This window comes from Balearica regulorum, chromosome 1, assembly GCF_011004875.1.
Source record: "Balearica regulorum gibbericeps isolate bBalReg1 chromosome 1, bBalReg1.pri, whole genome shotgun sequence".
Taxonomy (NCBI): domain Eukaryota; kingdom Metazoa; phylum Chordata; class Aves; order Gruiformes; family Gruidae; genus Balearica; species Balearica regulorum.
The window spans coordinates 117,042,930-117,064,525 of NC_046184.1; the positions used below are offsets into that span (position 1 = coordinate 117,042,930).

At 45.5% G+C, this 21,596-nt stretch overlaps 1 protein-coding gene across 9 annotated transcripts in view; it reads right to left on the minus strand.

Moving 5' to 3' along the window:
- RUNX1 (RUNX family transcription factor 1) overlaps nt 1-21,596 on the minus strand; it is a 176,495-nt gene that overhangs the window by 26,302 nt on the left and 128,597 nt on the right. For 6 of the 9 annotated variants that reach the window (XM_075771501.1, XM_075771508.1, XM_075771487.1 and 3 more), the window contains one exon: nt 9,676-9,867. The exons of the other annotated variants lie outside the window; for them this stretch is intronic. In XM_075771501.1, the coding sequence (XP_075627616.1) occupies nt 9,676-9,867 (192 nt within the window). The remainder of the gene's footprint in view (nt 1-9,675; nt 9,868-21,596) is intronic. 9 annotated transcript variants of the gene reach the window in all.

The following is a 21,596-nucleotide window of genomic DNA, read 5'->3' on the forward strand; positions in this document are numbered from 1 at the left end:
AAATTCAAAACATCTCTTTCTGCAGATATCCAGGCTCCTTGAAAGTGCCTGGAGTTGAGCACCAAAACCTGGAACCTCTCAGAACTGAGTATCTTGCCCAACACAGATAAACCAAGTGAACCTCAGAAAGAGACTGAGGCGTTTACTGTTGGAAATCAAGCCGACTTTGACAGCAAACCCACAATTTTTAATGGATCTATTTCCTATGCTTTTGTTTTTCAATGCTTTTAAGTGAAGAGATGTATAAATAGAATGAAAATGGTCAGATGGAGACGATCGTCTATTTGACTATATAACGTGCATTTCCCCACATAATTGATTGTTTTACCGAGCACATCCAAGTCCATTGTTCTCTGCATGTGAACAATCTCCATTTATAGGGGTCATAATATACTGAATACACAGGGAAAACTTATAAATCAGTTTGCTAAGGGTGTACCGTGTACTCAGTCATGTAAAAGAAGCCCTGTGAACCTTCTAACCACGTGGGATCATTAGAGAAGATCTGCTTGACGCAACATCTTGTTAAAGGCATGGCAGCGGAAGAGACGAGGGCATGTCTGCACTTGATACTTCGAACGGAGCCCCCCACCCCATGGATAAATCCCGCTGGTGAAGAAAGCGGAGACTGTGCCAGTCCTCCTGAATGCAAAGCCCCTTGGCTGCTATGAGCACGGGCAGCCGCCGCAGCCTCCTGCGGAGCCAGAGTGGTTGATTTCACTCCATCCAAATCTAGCTGTCTGCACCAACCCAGAGCATGCAAGCTCTGTAGACTGAGGTGGGATTTTCGCCTCAGAAACAAACATTTGAATACTAACTTGTGTGCTAGTCTCCTCATTTCCTCCTCCTTTGTTTTCTGGATGGCAAATAGTACGGGTGTCTGTGGTTGCTCAGCTCTAACCCCTCAGCATTTCAAGTTTAGAGAGGCTCAATTCAGTATTTGAGGGAAAAGAATACATTCAATTACAAAATCAAAGTGGTATCTTCTGGCACATGGGCAGCATCAGCTGAATAATAAGCTGGTTTCAGTGGGTGTTTGTTTTTAGGGTAAGGAGCTCTTATTTATTTTTTGTTTGTTTTATTTACCATGGAAGGTAATTTGAGCTCTGGTATCAAAACATGTCATGTTCTGCCAAGAGGGGATTAAAGAGGAGAATGCTATGGAAAGAAACTGGGTTTGTCAGTAAAGAACTAAGAGAGATTTTATTTACTGGAGTTTTGCAATCAGGGCTTTTAATCTTCCTCACAATTGGGCTATTCAAAGGCCAGTGAGGAATAACCCAAAAAACAAGGAGTAGCTGCCTGTACCGCTGAAACGCTATCAAACACATGGCCACGTGTTGTCGTCCGAAGTTCAGGACGGTGGGATCACCTGCCTCTGGGGCAGGCAGGGATGTTTGCTTTAGACATCTCCAGCACACCAATGCCATAGGTGAGATTTGGCACTGGGCAAGAGAAGCGGTGAGCCAGAATAAGGTGTTTCCATGGAAAAGTAAGAGAGCCCAGTGACCCACCTAACCTCAACAGCAGATAGAAATGTCCCTCGAGGTACGGTGCATTGAAGCTGCCATGCTGAAAGGTGCTGAGCCTTCCCAGTTGCCCCAGAAATGAGGAGGAGAGAAGAGCAGGCAGAGGGTCCACCTCGGAGGGGTGACCCCAGCACCGCTGTACCACGAGAGAGCTAAAGGAGCAAGGAGCGAGCCCGAGTAATTCACTCTTTTCTCTGGCCAGCAGTGACCACCGAGAGTGCTAACACTGGACTGGTGGCATCAATGCAGGCACAAGATTCCTCCATTCCTGCTCTGACAGCAGCTCCACTTTTGCAGTGACGTAACAGAGAAGGGACTTTGGCATACTGAGTTGAAGATGACAACCCAAAACAAACCAGAGATATCGCCGTGCAAGTTAAAAACTGAACCAGGGATACTTGTCCCTACCTGCAAGCTCTGTTTCCCTTAGCAGTATCCATCAGCTCAGTGTTGTTCTCATGTGGTAAAAGACATGGACTGATTAATGACAAATAGAACTCTGTCTGGGCACTAGCTGCCAAATTTTATAGCCGCCTAAAGATTCAGCTAGAGAGCTAGAGGGATTTCCAAAGGCATCTCCATAGCTGTCACTGATTTCTCTGTGTCTTAGGTACTTGCTATCAAAAATCTTGCTAAGGCACCTTCCTGGTCTGCTAAGATTTCCTAAATACTCTGTGAAAAATTGAACTCTAAATAGCTTGCCGAAAGATACGCAGAATGACTTTGATAAAACTTAGAAGAAAATACAGATCTCTAAACTTCTCGATTTCTGCTTTAAAACCAAGATTTCCTTTTCGTTAGTTAAAGTCATCATTTTAGGATGCTCCATGTGGAGGACAAAAGGAGAAAAAAAAACAGAAGGAAAATTTGTGTAAGTGGAGATGTTACTCAGGGACTGAGAACATATTTGTTGCCTTATCTACTGCTTTTTTAATCTCAGGAAATGCCAGGCAATTGGAATATGAAGATTGGTATCTTTTAAATATATCGACACTTGGAAATCTTCTGGATTAAACACCATTACATAACTCTTTCCATTAATGCCCTGAGTTGATGAAAAAGCTGAACAATTTTAAGTCCTTTTTTTTTTTTTCTTCTTTTTTTTTTTTTTCCTAGAGCTAAATGTGAGGAGGCAGGGGAGGCTCTTGAGCAAGGCTTATGCCCCGGAGCTGGGCGTGCTGCCTGCGACACGCGGGCAGGTGTTGAGGAACTGGCTTCCTCACCTCACTCTGCCCCAAGTGGGAACCGACGGAGGAGGCATAAATCTGTGGCTGAAGGGGATGAACACTCGGGGTGCACGCAAGGGACAGCAGGATGGATTCCTGCCACCCTCAAATAGGAAAAGTCTTCCCCTTAGCAGGCAAAGCGTGAGGTCTCTGGCGCTGGCGCTGGAGAGGTGGCTGAGCCTGCATCCCAGGTGGGATTTATAGTGGTCCAAGAGGGAGTAAGGAGTGCGGTGGAAGTCTGCGGGCAGAGGTTTTATTTTGTCACTGAGATCCGGCAGAGCAAAGAGTTGAGAGGATCCCTGAGCCTCCTCCTGCCTGTCTCGGAGAATGAAATGTCCTTTGTTTTGCCTCGGTGAAGCCACAGGTGTGGAAAATTGATCGACTGGAAGAAAATAAGGGCCCGGAGAGCATCTCCTGGGCCGTGCAGCCCAGCCACATCTTGTGTTCTGCACTTACATAACATAGCAAGATCCATCTTAAATTACGTCTTTCTGTCTCTAATAGCCCCCTGGAAGGCTGCCAGGGCTGCTCTGATACCTAGGAACCATCTTCTAATTTCCAGCCTAAATTCATTGACGGTCAGTTTACAGAATAACCACTTGTTCTCGAGCCAACACTGTCCTTCGGCGCAAATGCTTCTCCTCCCTCCCGGATGTTGAACCTCTCTGCTGTGTTTATTGACTGTAATTATCTTCCCTCTCAGCCTCTGTTTCGGCACGCTGAATAAACCCGCCTGTGCTAACCTCTGTTTTAAAGTAAGGTTTTTATTCCTCTTGTCATACTAACCACCCCCCTTTCACTGGCTGCCACTTGAATGAATTGTTTTTCAACGCATGATAACCATTACTTCATCTGGACCTTGGAGGAGTTTTTTCTAAAAATTTCTATACTGCTATTAATACAGTATCCCACCTATGTTATCTCAAAATGGCAAAACTTCTGGCTTGCTCCTGACAGGGAAGGAGGGAAGAGAGGAGATTTCTAATGCTGGCTGGCTGGGATTTCTTGGGACCGTTCTTGTTCCTGGGCTGCTGCTGCTTATTACCACCCCTCTCGTGTGTCACAGCACAACCAGCCCTGCAGATAAGCAAAGTCTTGGCAGAGATAATGTGTCACGGTAACAAAATTTTATCCCTGTCAAAATTAGTATTTGGAGGGCACCCAAATGGTGTTACGAACTTTACAAATCAAATGGAAGACATGCCTCTTGCTGTAAGGAGCCTATTTCCACATGGGATGAAATGACTGAGTAAAAAACAATGATGTGGAGAGCTGGAGCCAAGAAAAAATGGACACTATATTATGTTATGCGCATCTTGTGTATATCTTTACCAGACTGATATTTTCTAGTCTATACAATATATTCTGTATATACTATAACCTCACAAACATTCTCCAAGATAGAAATATGGACGACATTAGTTTCACAGCAAAATGAGAAGTCTCATTCGGCCAGAAATGCTGCACAACTTACTTACTTTTATGCTTCTGCAGATGGCAAGAGTCACATTTCTGCTGCTGCCTTTTAGTTTATGCTTTAGATCAAACTTCCTCAGACATGTGCCAGTGTGGTTGATGTAACTCTGGACAAAAACGGGAGCACCTGTGCCTGCAGAGCTGCAGGATGGATTCAGACACCCTTAAACAGGATGTTTATATATATATTTGTTAGTAGGGGGTGTGAAAAAGGAGTGATTTTTTTTTCCCCAGGGTGGACTTGTATTAGACTGAATGAAAGAATTGTTTTGTGTATACTAATCCAGTTCACGTGCTCATGTGCTCATGCCTTCGGATGCAAGCTGGTTTATGACACAATAAATAGATAGCACGGTGAGTCTACTGCTAATGACACTGTACCCCTTAAAAAGAAAAACTGCTGAGGTTACTCACGGCATTATATAAAAGTATTATGTGCTGAGCAATAACTGTGAATGAAAGAAACACTGTACTTTCAGTAAAAAGAAATTTTCTCTCTATAAAATTTCGTTTTTGATAGAGCCAGTTGGAAACCTTCCAGCTAAACAGATTTGGTTTGAAAAATATTTCGGGAAAACATTACAATTTCAACAAACTTCCTGCAACCTCCTGGTGGCTGTGGCGGTCTGGGTCCATGCCACCGGGATGGCTTCACCTCCTGTCTTTTCCCCAGGCAGGAGCTATTTGGTGACTACTGGCGTTGAAACGAGGGGAAAGGAGAAAAAGCATCTCTCCCTCCCGCCCAAAGCGGGCTGCCAGCACGTTTGCCACGTTGGCCACCTGCCCCAGGAGACGGGCGACGGAGGGGAGCTTCATCAAAGGGGATCTCCCGTGGTCACTAGCAAAACATAGGTGACCTGGCTCGTGGGGGGGAAACTGTACTGCGGGGCTGGGGAGGAGAGCTCCCCCACATCCAGGAGAAGCGCCGGAGCTGGGGAGCTTGGCAGCCCTGGCTGCGCTGACTGGAAATGACGTACCCGCTGCCAGCTCCCGTGCTGCCCGCGCTGCCCACGCTGCCCGTGCTGCCGGCCGACACGCTGGCGCGACTCAGCCCCTGCTCCTCCGCCAGCCCGGGGGAGGCAGGAGCGGTGCCGATAGGAAGGGTGCCAAGCTCAGGCGGCACTCGCTCGACATGCCGGGGAGTGTATTTTGGGATGGAGAGGTCAGGTGGTTAATCGAGTAGAAACAGGATGATACGCCGTTAAAGCACCATGGACTCGCTCCGCAAGTGCGCTGGGTTAAGGAAAGATGGGGAGATGCAGACGTGTCCATAGAGAACATAACAATACTGGCATTTAGCGTATTGCACAATGGAAATAGTTGGCGGGTCCCTGATGTTGACAGCCTGTTGGTCTGTTTTTGCAGGGAGCTACAAGCACGTCAATCTGGATTCTCAAAAGTGCCTGAAAACTGCACTTTGCAGCAGCAAACAGCGGAGGCAGAAGGACAGCCCCTTCGAAGCCGGCTCTGAAACGCTGCTCTGCGAACGCTTCTCAGTCTATTAACCTACGGCCTATTAAGCTGATTTAAAAGTGGGAATATTAAAAATGGGGGCAGGATATGGCCATAGTAGGAACAAAGCCATTTTAATTCCCCGGGCTTAAACGCCGCCCTTGACTCTACTCCTGTGTTTCACCGGTTCATGGGAACCCTGATAAACTTGGGCTGTTTTTGGTGGAATGAGATTACGATAGCAAGGACCTTGAAATGTCTCTTAAACAAAGCATATTGCACCTGGAGGAAGACAAAAGGCTGGCTTGTAACAAAATAATCTCTCGGTCATTATGTTTCTTGCTAATTCAAAGAGCTGGTCTTTAAATGATCTCTCTGGCGTTGCTGTCGGTGCTAATTCTGCTGCTTCGCTTAAAAATCTGTCAGCAATTTTATTACAGACTCTTGTTTCTAGGGGTTTTAGACTTGGTCATAAAAGTGTGGTCCCAGCTGAAACTTAACATATAAGGTTTCAAAATTTAAAAAAAGAGGCCAAAAAAAAAGCAAGTGAGCAAACTCAGGTATTTTTAAGGCTATAAAAGCGTAAAAAGAACCAGAAGCATGTAGCTTAAAGTAATTACAATGATTATTTGTTTTCCCTAGACAGGAGAAATAGCTGCTTTTTTTTATTTTTTTTTTTTTTTTTAACCTGTGGCTAATTAATAAGTCACCAGTTGGAAACATTGTTTGGGCTAATTTGGGGAAAAAAATATTGAAGTTATTTAAGTGCACATGTTTTTGGATGATATTCCTAACCCTACTAGTTAGAAATTTATTTATGCAATTTATTAACTCAACATTAATGCTTCTAAAAGAATACCTTCTTGGTCTGATGACTTACACATTGAAAATATTTCTGTTGACCCTGAAAAAAATTATACCGTAAAACAGGAACCATATAAATTCATATTTCTGTAAAACTCTTGAATTACAGATCTACCTCCTCTGGTTAACATTAACCACTGTAAAATTAGTAATTATGTATTTAGTATCTGGCTCAGGCTGGTGCTAGAAGGAACTCAACTGTAATATATAGATAGATATATTTATAGTTATTATATATATAAACTTAAATGCTTGTCAAGGATCTTACCTAAACTTTCCTAAACAACACCCCAGCACAGCTCACGTGGCTTTGTCTATTTTCTTTTCCCCTCTATCCACAGGAAGGGGTGAGTTAAGGTTGAAGCGTTGGTCAGGTTTGGAGCTTTAACTGAATATCCTTACTCTGTGAGTGTAGGTCAAACCCTTTGACATTATACGCTTGGTACTGGCACAAAGTAATCTTTCAACTTAAACCATGTGTGATGTGGCGGAAGATTTTTCTCCCTTTTCTGTTCCCCTTTGGTCTGTGAATTGGCTATGGTTAGATCTTTTAAATGAACAGGTGTACTTTCTCCCTCCTTGTGATATGAAAGAAGCATAAAACTCGATTATAGCAATTTATGGTCTCTTAACTTGCTTGGACTTGTATCCATGACACAAGCAGCTTTATGCTCAAATTCAAGACTTGGTAAAATAGGAAGTTAAAATTAACCTCAATCCTTTTATAGATTAAAACCTCAACAAATAAACAGTGATTTAGTGGCATGGCAACCTGCCCCTTTAAATCCAAGAACTAGTCTGAGATGTCTATTTTGAGTTAGTTTTGTTGTTTAAAAAAAGATAATTGGACTTGGATGAATAGAGAAGTAGCCCGTGATTCATACTGGTGTGACTTAAAGTCTAGTTTAATGCTACTACTTGGAAGTTAGCGATGTATGGGATTTTATGCCTTATTTTTTGCCTACATAGAAAGCACTCCACACTCTCTTCAGTAAGAGAGCTTCAACAGAAGTGTTTCAGGATGCAAAGATGTGCAGATAAGTATAGCAATACTATGGAGCAGGTTGGACGCGTTTTGGTTTTGGAGGCCTGTGCTCTGAAATGTAGCGCTGTGTATTAAAAATAGGGAAAAAAATACATATCCCAACTCCCTAGAGGTCATGCAGGAGATCAGCCAAAAACCAATCATACTTTAAACACCGAGGACAAAATGATGGTGCTGGAGCTCCTTCCCACCCTAGCTCTTTTCCGCCTCTGTGATAGCATGACCCTGAAAAGACGAGCCCTAGAAATTAAAAGGCGCCTGCAGCAGAGACAGTCCCGAATGAGGGAGGCTTCGGTTTGGGGCTTATTTTACTGATAGTGACTGCAAGCCTCAACAAGTTGCTCAATGGATAACGCGCACATTTCAGAGGCAGAGGGGAAGGGGAACCGGGAGAAAGCAGCCCGATAGGTGGAGGATATCAATAAGGAAACATGAGCAGTTTGATTGCTATCATTTTCTGAGCTACGTCCGCAGGTGAAATGCATTAAAATCTTGTTTGCAAAGAGTAAAGCAGAGCAACGTCCTAAAACTATTTCTGGAGAGAGCAGCTGAGTCCCCAGCCGAGCGTGAAAAGCCTATTGCTCTGAAGTAGTAAGCGAGGGACTTTCACATGGAACCAGGGAAGAGGGATACTTGACGTTAAACTCGATACTCTGATAAGCATATAGTGTTCCCAAGAAGCTGAAGAATGCAAGTCTGCGACCAATACCTCCACCCAAGTAGCCGCTGGCTGCTGAGTAGCCATGATAATACGTGCGTTTTCTTTTATAGGAACAGAGCTGTGCGCAGGAGAAACCCAACGTGGTTTGCTCTGCAAATCAGAAAAACTACGTGAGGGGACTGCCAGGGACTGGGAGAGGTGCAGGGCTGGATCCTTTGCCTGAGCTGACCTGGCATGGCTCCAGGGAGGGAAGGAGCTGTGTGGTCCTTCCAACTGTCTTTTTTGCCCACCTCTGTCTACAGCACGGCCCGTGGCAATGTGTTGATTTATTTCCCATGCTTCTCAAAAATGCCTGCTTCTGCTCACAGCGAAGCCAACGGCAGATTTGCAGTAGATTTCACTAAGTCAAAGACCTCCCTAACCCTAGGAATAAAATGATGCAACAACTGTTTGCCTTAGGTAAGCGATAACCTTTTCTGCATGCAACAGAGAGTACCCTGGTTTTAAAAATAAATGCCAAAAAAAGAACTTATTCCAATTCACGGTAACTATTTGTCCCCGAAACCCCAGCAGAGAACCTCGACTAAGGCCGTTTCATTCTGCCTGGAAGATTAGAGGAAAACTGCATTAGGTACATCTCACTATGAATCTGCATTTTGGTACGCGTTTTGCAGAACACGTATCAGCTGACGGTTTAGCGACCTGATTCACTGCTCACCCAGTCCCAGCCGATCCCAGGGACAGAGTTTGTTTTAGCAGGGACAGGCTCCTCTCTAGCAGTGGTAAACAAGATGTCAAGCTAGATGACTTAGTTTCATTGGCATCATCCGAGTCTGAGCCTCAGAGGCAATCAGGCTCCTGAGTCACCGTTTTGCACGTTTTCGTTCAAATAAAACCCACTGGATAACCACCAACCACAGAAAAACACTCAAACCAGCCTGCCCGTATTAACGTCTTAGCACTAAGAGGTTGTCTTCAGGGGACAAAGCACTTTGCCAAGGCTTTCTTCGTTATTGCCTTCCTGGGAAATGTCAAAGCGAGGTGCTGACGGTATTTCTCTCTCATTCAAGCACACAACGTGATTTATGAATGTACACCTGCACATAGAAAAAGCCCTGGCATAATGCATCTTTGCAGGAAAACAATGACTTTCAAGATGTCACAGTTCTAGCATAGGTGAGCTGTACTGACACTGGGAAGACGAGACAGTACAGACCCCTTAAAATCTGTCAAGTCTTTAGAAATACAGACATATGTTAGGAAGCCCCTCCTTTCGCTCATTAAAGGCTCTCGCTCCTTAAAGGTGGCCAAGGAGAGTCCAGAAGAGATGGAGGGATGAGGGGGCAGCGCCTGTGAGCCCCCACGCTCCGCAGGCTGGCGGGGTGGAGGTGGGCGAGCGGGGGGAGGATTTCAGGTACTTACCCTGAATCTGACTCTGAGGCTGAGGGTTAAAAGCAGTGGTGTGGTTCAAGGAGGCTCGTGGGTTGGGTGTGGGGGCTGGGTGGTGTGGGCTGACCCTCATGGCCGTACGACGCAACTGCTCCAGTTCACTCAGGCGCTCTGAAAAGGACAAGCTCCCGGGCTTTGTCTGCTCATCTATTTTCTGACGATGTCCTATTGTGGGAGGGGGGGGAAAAAGATCAGAAAATCTCACTGATACATGAGGTCTGTTGACTTATTTTCTTTTTTTAAAAAATTTTTTTTTCTTTTTTTTTTTTTTTAACCCCTCATCTACTGGCAAAGTGCCTAATCAGCTAGCGGCCGTCTGAAATTAAACTGAAACCACCTCTCTGCAGGAAGAGGAGACACAAGCAAGTCATGCATTGTAACCGCATTGTGGGGCAGCCTGAGACGTGGCCTAGTCTGAAGAACCAGATCCACTGGCAATTGCAGTGCTGCCTCACACCTCGCGCTGGGAGAGGAGGTGCTTCTGAAGGGAGGGCTGTCGGCAGGGAGGCAGAAAAGGAGGAAACATTGAGCGGCCCCTGTGCTAAACCTGCACTGGAATAACTCCTCAAAAATTGAATCCCAGATTGTCATAAGGTACTCTAATTAGACAAGTGCTATAGGGCTATAAAATAACAAACCCAAACAAATCCCATTTTTGGATCCTTATGCAATGGATTTACAGATCGAATTAGGAAAGAAACACCAGAAGCTGGCAGAATTGAAACTGCGGGCTAATTAAAATCTCTCTTAGTGGCATCGGGAGCTTCAGAAACAGGTCTCACCAGATATCTGACTATAAGAGAGCAGATGCTGACATTACAGCATCGGCCAGTGCACAGCGGACTTGGTCATGGCCACATGGGAGTTAGAGGGTCCAGCACTCCCCAGGGCAGCCCTTGGAGCACCGTCGCCGTGAAGTTCTGGTGCTGCGGCCCTGAGGGGCTGGGAGGGGACAGGGAAGGTGCTGGAGATGCCCAGCTCCAGCGCAGCATCGGGGCACGTCCAGATTCAGCTGGAAGGGCAGACACATATCTCATCACGGGCAGGACTGGTTTCAAGATAAGCCTTAGCAGCAGCGAGCGGTACGCAAGGACTAAGGTAATGCATTTCTAACTGTTGCCTGCGGCTGCTCTCTGCGCTCGGATCCTTTGTGTGTCAACCTGTAACCACAAAGACTGCACACAGAGCATACAAGAGGAATGTCTTGTCTGCTGGAGCACTTGCTCTCTGGTAGGCATGATGAAAGCACAAATTAAAAATCCTTTTCCCACCCTCTTAAGAGCTAACAACTTTGCAAACTATTTTTGTGTCCATTGGTTTCCAGTCTTATGAGATATCCTTCAAAAGTGGGGTATCTTATCCTGGAAGGCTGCTGACACCACACTTTGGGACTGAAACGGAAACCTCCCTAGAAGACTTGTATTTGGTGAAATGTCTGAAATGGGATGGTTCAGCCATGTTCCCAACCAGATGGAATCAAAACTTTCCGTTGTAATTTCCCCCCATCCCCCAACAGGGATTTTTCTTCTTAAAGTCCACAGAAAGGAGTCCTTCAGCAGAAAGCCCAAAAGCAGACTGTCTCTGGCACACAAGTTGTCCTTTCAAATATGCTGTCTCCAAATGTAGGGTAAGATACTGACTGCAATGAGTCTATGAGGACATACCCTGACCCCATCCATATTTAGTCAATGGAATAGGATACCCAGCTCCAAAAATGTCATTTTCATACCTTCTGCTTGGGGACCTTCTTGTGGAGCAGTGAATGTCATCATCCCTCCTTTTCCCCCAAACCCAATCCCATTTCTGCACGTTGCATTTGTTTCAGGAAATCAGCTGCCTCATGAATCTTTGTGGCTTATCCCTTCCCTTTCTTCCCACAGGACACGATTACCCTGACGGGAATGCACGTCAAATCTCTAGCCCAGAGTTCAAACATCTTTTTTTTTTTTCTACTTGTTCCCTTGAAGAAGGTGGCATTACCCTTGGTTTTTGCTGAACACCATAGTTTGCTGTCTATCTATCTGCTCCAATTTTCATTCTGTTGCCATGAAGAGTTGCCTTCTGCAGCTTTCTTTGTACCAATGGCCAATGCTGTTCCTATGGTGAGTCCTCTCTCAACTCATGGCTACAGCAGTGAAACAGACTGGCACAAAACTCCTGAAAATAATCCACCGTGCCCTATTCCACACGTCCTCGTAGTATTTAATACATAAACATGCATAAACATCCAGCTTCCAATTTTGAGTATCAGTGAATAAGCAGCAAAAGATCTCTGAAGAGCTCTGTATGCCCCTTACTCTACAGAGCACTCTTTCAAGCCACCCTAACAGCTCAATCAAGACACAGGACCGTTTTATGCACTAAAAGGAAAATGTGCATTTAAAAGCAGTTCCCAGTAGCTGCATTTCTAAAATTAAATTTTATAACTTGTATTATGGTTCCAAATCACAGTGGCTCAGCATTTCTTCCTGTTGCCAGGCCCTTTGGCACAGCTTGAACTGTCTCAGATTCCACACTGTGCTGTAAATTATCCCAAGAGGGGGAAAAGAAAATTGAAATATAAAAAGACATATTATATAGTAGCAGTTTCATCATTAAAGAGACCCATTAGGGCTTCCAAAAAAAAAAGAAAAAAAAAAAAGGAAGAGAGAAGCAAAGGGAGATGAAAAAGACTTTTATCTGACATTCTGGTTGGTCAAGAGCAAACGCTTCATTTGTCAGCAGTGCAAAGCTGGATGTTGCCTCAAGCCTTGGGCTCCTGACCCTGGACTTGAATGCAAACACACAGAGACATACAAGATGTGTAAAATACCTCATACATTTGGATTATTTTAAGCTTCAGCAGGCTGAACCCAGGGCTTGCAGAGTCAAGAGCCAGATCCATCCAAATCCATCCCCCCGATGTAATTTATTCCTAATCTCAAATTCAGCTCAGACGTCTTCTGCTTTTAAGTGGGCGCACCAATGCCAAGTTTGACCCCCTGCTACCCTACCATCTCCTCCTACCTGCCTGCCGCTGCACTCCCGGCATCCCGTGCTTCGCCTGCCTTGCGCGAAACCACGCGTCCCGGCAGCGCAGTGCCGGGAGCTAGCAGCCTCGCACGGAGCTGAGCGGTTCCTCTGAAGCCAGCAGGACAAGGGCCGCATTAAGGCCGCTGAGGCAGGAATTAACTTTCCTTCTTTGAATCTAGCTCAGGCACTAAATTTGTGTCGAGCTGGTGCACAACGCCGGGCAGGGCAGACAAACCCGAGCTCGTGAGCAAACCAGCGAGCAGGCGGCGAGCAGGACAAATTAACCCGGGCACAGCATCCTCCTGAGGTCACCGCAGGGCACCCCACTCCCAGGCCAGCTCCCTCCGAGCTGATGGGAGTATCTCTGCCTGTCTCTGCACCGCGCATCCACCGAGTGAAACTCCTGGACTCCCCCCACCCAACCCTGCGCTGCCCCAGATCATCCTGCTGAATTTTGGGCATTGAAGGGGGGTGCCCCAGCTAGCAGCTTCCCGCATGGGGCCTCCTCCGTAGCCTGGGGGTACCCGTGGTGCCTCGGCACACCCAAGGTCTGTCTCATCCCTTGGGCTTGTGGGAATTCCACTCGTGTCAATGCATTTGGGGAAGAAAGACCAGCACCATCAGGTTCCTTCTCAGGGGAACTCTGCTGTTGTTTTCACCCATACGTTGTAATTTTTGGGGGGCAACTACCTAGAATCAATGCCAGGCTTCTGTCACCTCAAGATGTAGCTCCAAAAGAGGCTCTTTTCCTCCCCCCCTAATCAGAGGAGCTATTTAACCTTTTGTCCCTTGCTGACTGCTGCAGGTAGCAACGTAAAACCTGTTTTTCATGAAGGTCTGCAGCAGGAAAGTGAAGAACTGTGTCAGAAAAATGTAACAAATATAAATGGTTTTCCCAAGCCACTATAAATGCACAGGCAGAGCTTTGCTAGGGTGACTTGTATTTTCGTGTTTATTAGCTTTACTTTGAAGTTACCCTCTAAACACCTTGCTTAAAGAGCAGGCAAGTTGTCCTCAGTTCACCCCTGTAAAGCCCGGGACTATTATTATCCCCTTTTTACAGGTGAAAAACTGAATGACAGAGAAATGAGGTGACTTGCCCGTGGTCAGGCAGTGACCCTGTTGCAGACGCTCTTCTCCCAGCTCAGCGCGGTGACCACAAGCCCAGGGTTCCCCTTCGCAGGAGAGCAGTGTGATGCAGGATGAAAAAGAGCAGCGGGAAGGCACTTGGAAGCTGGTGCAGCTCTGCCGAGCCGGCAGTTTGGCCAGGAGGATCTGCCACTTTTACAAATCGGATAGGACTTTATGGAAGTCGATCAAACATCTAGCTGTTGAATGAAGAAGACTTTGGACCAGAGCTTGCAGAGAGAGCCCGCTTGCCATGAGATGGCACCGCTGTCCTCTTTCCCTCCCCATGTCCCCATCCTTTTTGTCAAGAATCAATTTGCAGAGTAAAGAAAAGGGCAGCTTTTTTGTTTGTTTGTTTCATTTTTGTTTTTTTGCCTTGGGTTGCAGAGTCAGTGTTTGAGAAGCTGGAATAAATAGGACATCCAGCCTGCTTAGCTAAACCACAGGGTCTGGGTTTTCTGGACAATTTTTTGTCCTTATCCCTTTCAAATACTGTCTCAGCGAGGTGAGGCAGGGTTTTTTTATGTAGAATATTAAACAAGGAGGGCAGAGAAAACATTAGCTTTTCTGATACTTTTACAGCAGCGCAACATTAAAGTGCTTTCCCTCTTAATGGGACGGAAACGCAGTTTTATAGACTTTAAGAGACCGTGGAGCACTCAGCTTGGCCCGTGGCCATCTGGTCGGGGCTCTGGATGCAGAAACAAGAAGAACAAAGTGCCTTGGCAGCCCCCATTTTTGTGCACATTGGGCACGCGTTGGCAATGGTTGCTTGGTCTGGGTTTCGCACCGCAGCCAGCCCTGTGGAGACGACAGCAGCGCTCCGGGCTGCCTCCGGGTGCAGGAAAAGAAACAGGTCTCCCATTACCTTCCTTTTAACCTAGTTTTTAAAAGCATCACTAGATACCTATCAGGTTCAGAGGGGGAGAAGTGGAGACTAAGGAAAGGCATCGCTACTCTCATTCTGCCAGCTGAAGTTACCGAAATTCCTGTGGGTACCCAGGACAGTTTTACAAGTAAACACTGCTGAAATGGATTAATGGACTTATTTTTTTTTTCTCTCTTAATCAAGTCATGGGACGAGCAAACTCTTCTGTCACTTGCTCTCGATCACTCACAAATCTGGCTATTTGGAGCTGGTGCATTGGGAGGTACTAACAAACACCCACAAAAGGTTTGGGCTCGGGGTACTGGGTGTCTGATGGAGACCACTGGCTCATGGCTGCTGAGCATCCCAGCCAGAGGCAGACCCGAGCAGAAATGCCACAGGTTTTCGTGTGTATTATCCACAAGTTTTCTGCCCCAAATCAGCAGGTTGTACTTGTGGGGAGATAATGTAAGGGGAGTTCAATTAAGTGGAGTCCTTTCTCCCCAAGGGGAGCAGAATACCTCCACCTGTCTCCTCTGCCCCCCCCGCCCCCTTCCCAGGTGGAAATGGTAACTTTTCACACTCAAAAAGTGGATTACACACAGCAAAATGCAGCATCTGGCCAGACTTTGCCAAAGTAAGGAGTGACTGATGAGACCAGATGCTTTGGTTTAACCAAAGCTGGCTGCTTTGGAACCATGCTGGACCTCGATCCAAGCATCCCCTCTTTTCAGGGCTGTTTGTGTTCAGGGCTTTGGTTTGGCTCCAGCTCTAGCAGGGTAGAAAATAAGCCATGTTTCATTGTGTCCTGTTAATAAAGTGGCAAACACTGTTTTGTGCCATGGAGCTAAAATAAATCCAATTATTTTGTACATAATGAAGAATAAGAAGAAAACATACTCTTTCACATTATTCTAGGAAGTAAGCACACTATTTTTAGTGCAAAAAATTATATACTCTTGGAAACAAAACTGAATTAAAGTATAATGCTTCTATATTACTACCAAGCTGGGAAATGCAAATGCTTGAAAATCAGCTAGGCTGCTTGCAAAAAAGCATTTTTTTTCTAACAATAGAAATAGTGCCTTAAGTGCATAAACCAGTAATATTTTTCTATGTGCCAGATATCCCAGATATAAAATACTTTGCACACTCTTTTTCCCTGATTTCCTATCTGCACAGAAACAGTAAGTAGTATAGCTTTCTTAGGACACCGCTGGCTGTGTTTTCAAACAGACCTGACCTGATCCTGCAGAGATGTAGGCACATGCCTAGCATAAGGCACTAACCATCACTACACCGCACCCCATGGTGCTCTAGGAAATCACGCTTGAAGATCAAACCAATCTGCAGAGTGGTTTCCTCTCTAGCCTCCATCACTTGCAAAAGACATATACCGCACTCAGACATTAGAAAGGTCAGTATGGGACAGCGTCAGAGCTCACCAACCTCTTGCACAGTGTTAAAAAAATAATGTAAAAAGTTCCTAAAAAAGGAATTAGACACGCTGTAGGATATTTTCTCTTTTCTCAGTTAAAAATAATATTGCTGTGGAGAGGAAAAATAATGGTGATGGTAGTCAGACTCATCAGCAATTATATTTTCTGTTGTTTTTCTTAAGCACTGTACAACACAAGCCTTCTTTCCAGACAGAAGGAACATCATGGTAGAGAGGATATTATGCTAAACGTTTTAGTGCCTTGTCTGTAATTACCAGCAGAATCAGCGTTGGTCATCAGACCCGACCTGACTGTAGATGCTGGGAATCGTGTGAATGAAGCTGGGTATTACACGACTCGATGACCAGGCTGACATCCAGCCGCCCTTCAGAAGCAGAATGCCGAGCAATGCCAAGCACAGACATTCTGACACCGGGAAGCCCTTCCAGATGCGCTTCTCCTATCAGCTCCCTGGCAAACCTCACCCTTTCTGTCTCTCTATGGAAAATCTGCTTCTTACTCTGACAGACTAGACATTTCAGGTACGATCCTTTGCTGAGCATTTAATTTTTTCCACCAGGTGATCCAACTTGGCTATGTGTTGAACAAGTGTCCAGTGATATCAACAAGGTGAACAAAGATTTACCTGGCAGGTTCCCTGCTCCCCAGTAACTCCCCACTTCACCTGGGGGAAACCCCAGGTAGCTACTTGCGCCTCTGTTGGGAGGGCTAGTTGCCCTACTGTAATGACATGCACCTTGAGCAGCTGGTGCCTTTTTGTTTTTTTCCTATGTGTTTTGACAGTAGTTAAACAATATTTTGGCTTTTTTTTTTTTTCTTAACTCCTCTTTTTCAAATTAGTGCTTTTAAAAAAACCCCCACTCAAACAGACATTATAGATAGAGCAAAATTTGCGATGAGAGGGAGTCCTGCTCCGGAACAAATGAGAACAGGCTGGAGAGTCTGGATCAAGCCCTTCTTGCCTGGTCTATACTAGAAAACAAACTTTGGTGATTCACTATCCAGCTCCGTCTGGAGAGCTCCAGCGGGGAACGTGCCCAGGAAAAGGGACAAGCAGAGGCTGCCGGTCTCCCTCGCTCCTGCCAGCACGCTGACTGCGAGACTGTGGCATCACCCGGGCTGGGTCCCTCCAGCTCTCTCCCTGCCTCCTGATGAACATGTGAAAAACATCACGTCTACCCTGAGGTACCACAGCCAGAAAAAGCAATCTTGACAATTTTTGCAAGGCAGGAAATATGCTTCCTCTCCCCACAGCTCTGCTGGTGAGGCCTGCGCTGTACTAACAAATAGCAATGCACAAACATATTTCCACTTAAAATGCAATTATTTCACTTGTCATGGATCCACCAAAACTTCTGATGAATCTGACATATACGTGCCCCCTATTACTGTCATGGAAGTGCAATTATTCTGTGGGTTGACCCCAGGAATTAGGTCATCGCAGAGAAGTAAAAAGTAAGGGAACCGAGCGTTAGGAGTTTGGAGGGAAGAAGTTATTCATGAAAGTTAAATTAGTCTGCAAAATTATACCCTTTGATTTCTTTTCCCTTTCCCCCATGTCAATGCATATACTTTAAAAATCCTGACTCCCTGACAAAGTTTGAATGACTCCCAACCTAAGCATCATGTTGCCAAAAGCCTCTTTTGTTTCTTTATAGTTTGCATCTTCCCACATGTACAAACTGCCATAAGAATACCCTCCAGCCATGGGCTGAGACATCATAGCTGAAGATATGTATGAGAGAGTAGGTGCAGAATGAGGCACAACCAGCCAACCAGCAGCTCAGCAAGCAACCAAGAAAAATACAGGCACAAAAAGACACCTCTGTCCAAAAAAAACCTGCAGAAACACAAGGTTCAGGCAGCAAGGACTGAGCCGCCATTTGAGCAGCACTGGGCAGAAAGTTGTCTCTCTGCTGAATACCAGACTCCTAATTCAGGCACCTTAATCTAATGCATAAGCTTAGGTGGGATGAATCTGGACCCCCTCCCTCAGCCTGAGTGGGAAAAGTGAGGGACGATAGCATTTACCACCTTTGAAGTGCCTCGGAGAGGACAAACGAACAGGAAAGTGGGTTGCACAAACAGCACGGGATTGGAGGTCAGAGAAGTAGCTTAGACAGAAACTCGTTTCATCGCTCCACCGAAATATCTCTAGACAGCAAAAGGTCTCCATCATTCAGCCTCAGAGTTGAACAAGGGACCTGCAACTTAAAGGTCAAGTCCTGTGGCTCACTGTTTATGTAAACCAGGGAAATCTGGCAACACAAAAGTAAATTTACTCCTCATGGATACTGACCATTCAGACTTGTAAAAATCTTTGCTCGTCTCCAAAAAAAGTATATAGCTGGGCTACGCGCTTCCCTTGAACTAAAGACCTTTGCTTTTACCAAGTCTGGTGACTGGTGTTTCCACACAATAGTTGAAAATACCTGTTTTTCCAAAGAAATTTCCAAAGATATTTTAATCTGTAGGTTACTAAGCAGTCCCTCCTCTGTACTAATGCTCCATTGTGCCTACACAGGACTGCAGTTCACTGAAAGCTCATAAATTTCATGTGGTTCTGCCTAGTCTTTATTTTAGTTTCTTGAACCATTTTTTGCTTTCCTCATTTTCTTTGCAGCTGCAGAGAGATATAGTAAGCTACTGTATAGCATTTTGAAAGCAGGGCCTCTGAGAAGTTTCCAAGCTGCATACAAGCAGGTTATTCTTTGGCTTGTTTTCTTTGGCTTGGTGTTAGCAGTACAGAATGAGTCAAACAGTATTAACTTTCAAGAGGGAAGTGGTGTGGTCAACCAAAACTGTTTGCGGCTAGATTGCGAAGATAGGTAGAGCAGGTAATGAAGAACAGCCTATAATGCAGGGTGTAGGTAGGAGAGGCAGGCAGACTCAGACAAACAGAATCCTTAATAATTAAATCAACACTGTCGCCTAAATTTTTCTGCAGCTCTATGTGCTAAGGTTATGACATAGCCTGGCTTTTCAGGACTGGTCAGCCTTGAGAAGATGGTCTGGTGCGTGTCGTGCTTAATGGACTCAAACTACAACACTCTGCAAAGGAAGAATAAAGGTCAGGCGCTATTAAAACAAAAAAAAAAAAATGTCAACTTTTTATCTGTGGCTGCTTAAATTCTTTCTCATGTCTCCTCCCATTTTTACAGGGTCTTCCTTATCTGTTCCATGATTTAGAAGGCAAGGGAGATGTTTGCATCCTTCCCTCCCTTTAGGATGTGTTTCAGTTATTAACAAGCACATCGTGCCCTCGTACAACAGACAACTGCTTCTCTGACAATTCAGAAGCAGAGTCGAGATGGCCTCTCCCAAGCATTGCTCGCCCTCACGCTTTGCACAGATACACGCAGCACTGACGTAGGAACGCTCTGACTGAGATCTATCACTTAAACACTAACAGAAAATGCATTTACTCATTACAATTCCCAGCTGCAGCAGACAAGCAAAAAGCAAGGGCACAAATGGAGATACAGAGCAAAACTCCTTTTTGTGTTCTTCACAACGGGTGACAGAGGATGAAGCAAAGGCCCGCGGTGTTTTCGGACGGGCTTGCAAGGGGGAAACTGCTGCACCTTCTGACAATCCAGGGCAGGGGAGGCTGGGAGGAACTGCAGCACAGATGGATTTTCACCCCAACCAGTTCTATTCCAAGAAGAAGATAGGGCTGTTCACTAAAAGTGCCACACAGCTTCACCCGGCCTTTCTCTTAGACACGTCTTGTTTTGGTAAACCCATAAGGCAACTCCTCAAAAAAACAGAGGCTTCAGAAAAGGTCCCGCACTGCCAAAAGCTTGTTTGGCGAACGGGAGTGGCTGACCACTCCAGACAGGGTGAAAGTTTCCCTCCTGCTTCTCCCAGCTCCCTTAGGAGCCTGCAGAAGAGAAAGCCCCCCCCCCCCCCGTCCCACCTCCTGCGGAGGGCAGGCTGAAAGAGGCAGGTGGCAGAGGGTGTGTGCAATTGGGTCCTGCTGCCCTCCAGCCCATCCCCAAAGCAAACTTTCTCATCTGCCAGCAGTGCGGTAGGTATTTGGTGGTGAGCCCTGGAGGGGACAGCGGAATTGCTGACTGATGCTCCACCAGCCCAGCTGTGCTAGCTAACGTCCTTCTGGGAAGGGTAGGGGCTATATGACACCCTTCAAACCACAGTAGGCAGGTGCAACATGGGGTTTGAGCGACAAGTCATTCTTGTAGCTTCTTCACCGTTCTTCCCCAGTTCAGCCTCTACAAACCTTTCGTTCGCTCACGTTTAATGACTGCCATTCAAAAGTCTGTCCTTGCTGAAGAAACATGATGGATGAAGGACCAGACTTAGAAATCTTGGATTCAAAGCACCACCAGCTAACTTCACTGGAAAGATACTTGGCCTGTCAGTGAACTAGGGTCTTCAGTGGGGACCACATCCCCTATGGCCAACCTACTCATCAGAGTGCTGCATATTAATGCTCTTCTTTACATACACACACAATACAAGTGGCATCTATACAGGCTTTTTTCATATTTTTATGGAAAATGCTCACCCCCATACCAAAAGCTTTCCATTTCTATGGAAAATGCTCACCAATCTTAACAGCTACATATTCTTTGTAGGTTAAGTGCAGTTGACAGGAGAAAGTCAGACCTACTGACTGCTTAGGAAGCATTTTCAGAAGTAACATATATTCATCTAATTCTGCTTTTTTCACAGTTTCAGAGTACTTGCCCACTGATTTCAGCAGAGCTGGACCGAGGCTGTATAGCCCTTGAAAATCCCACCATGCAAATATAGGTAAACACTTAAAAATATTCACCACAGCCTTTGTAGCCGTTCAACCGCTAGTTGATACAATAATGAAGTGCAAAAAAAAAAAAAGGTTGACAAAGATGAAAAAAGTGAAAGAAATGAAAAATAACTACCTACCTGTTCTCAATTTAAAATCACACTAAGTCAAGCGGGGGAAGGGCAGGGAAAGAGCTATGTGGGATTAAGTGACTCAGAAAAGGAGTTGAAATAATGTCTATAGGACTGGGCCAGTCTTACCGCTGCTCCTAGCCCACACCGCAGCAACCCTGGTTTCCTGTTTACCGGCTTTGTGCGAGGAAGGAGCTCGCCTTCTACGTATCTTTAAAAAAACAGCCAAATAACTTGGCTAGCAACCATATATGAGCTACCGCACTCCCAGAAACGCAGTCTTGACACAAGATTTCATATTGCATGTATTTGACAATTTTATTGAACTAAAATGACAAATTCCCTGCCTCGCATCACCCAGCATCAACTCTCCTAACAGACACAGCAGTGAGACTGATAAATGCTAGGGAAAATAATCCTGTTTCATCTTTTCCATATGGAAAAAAAGCGCTTGCACCATGAAACCTCAAGGATGCTGGTATTAAAAACCTATTGAGGTCCTACCTATTGAGTAGGACAAAAAGAAT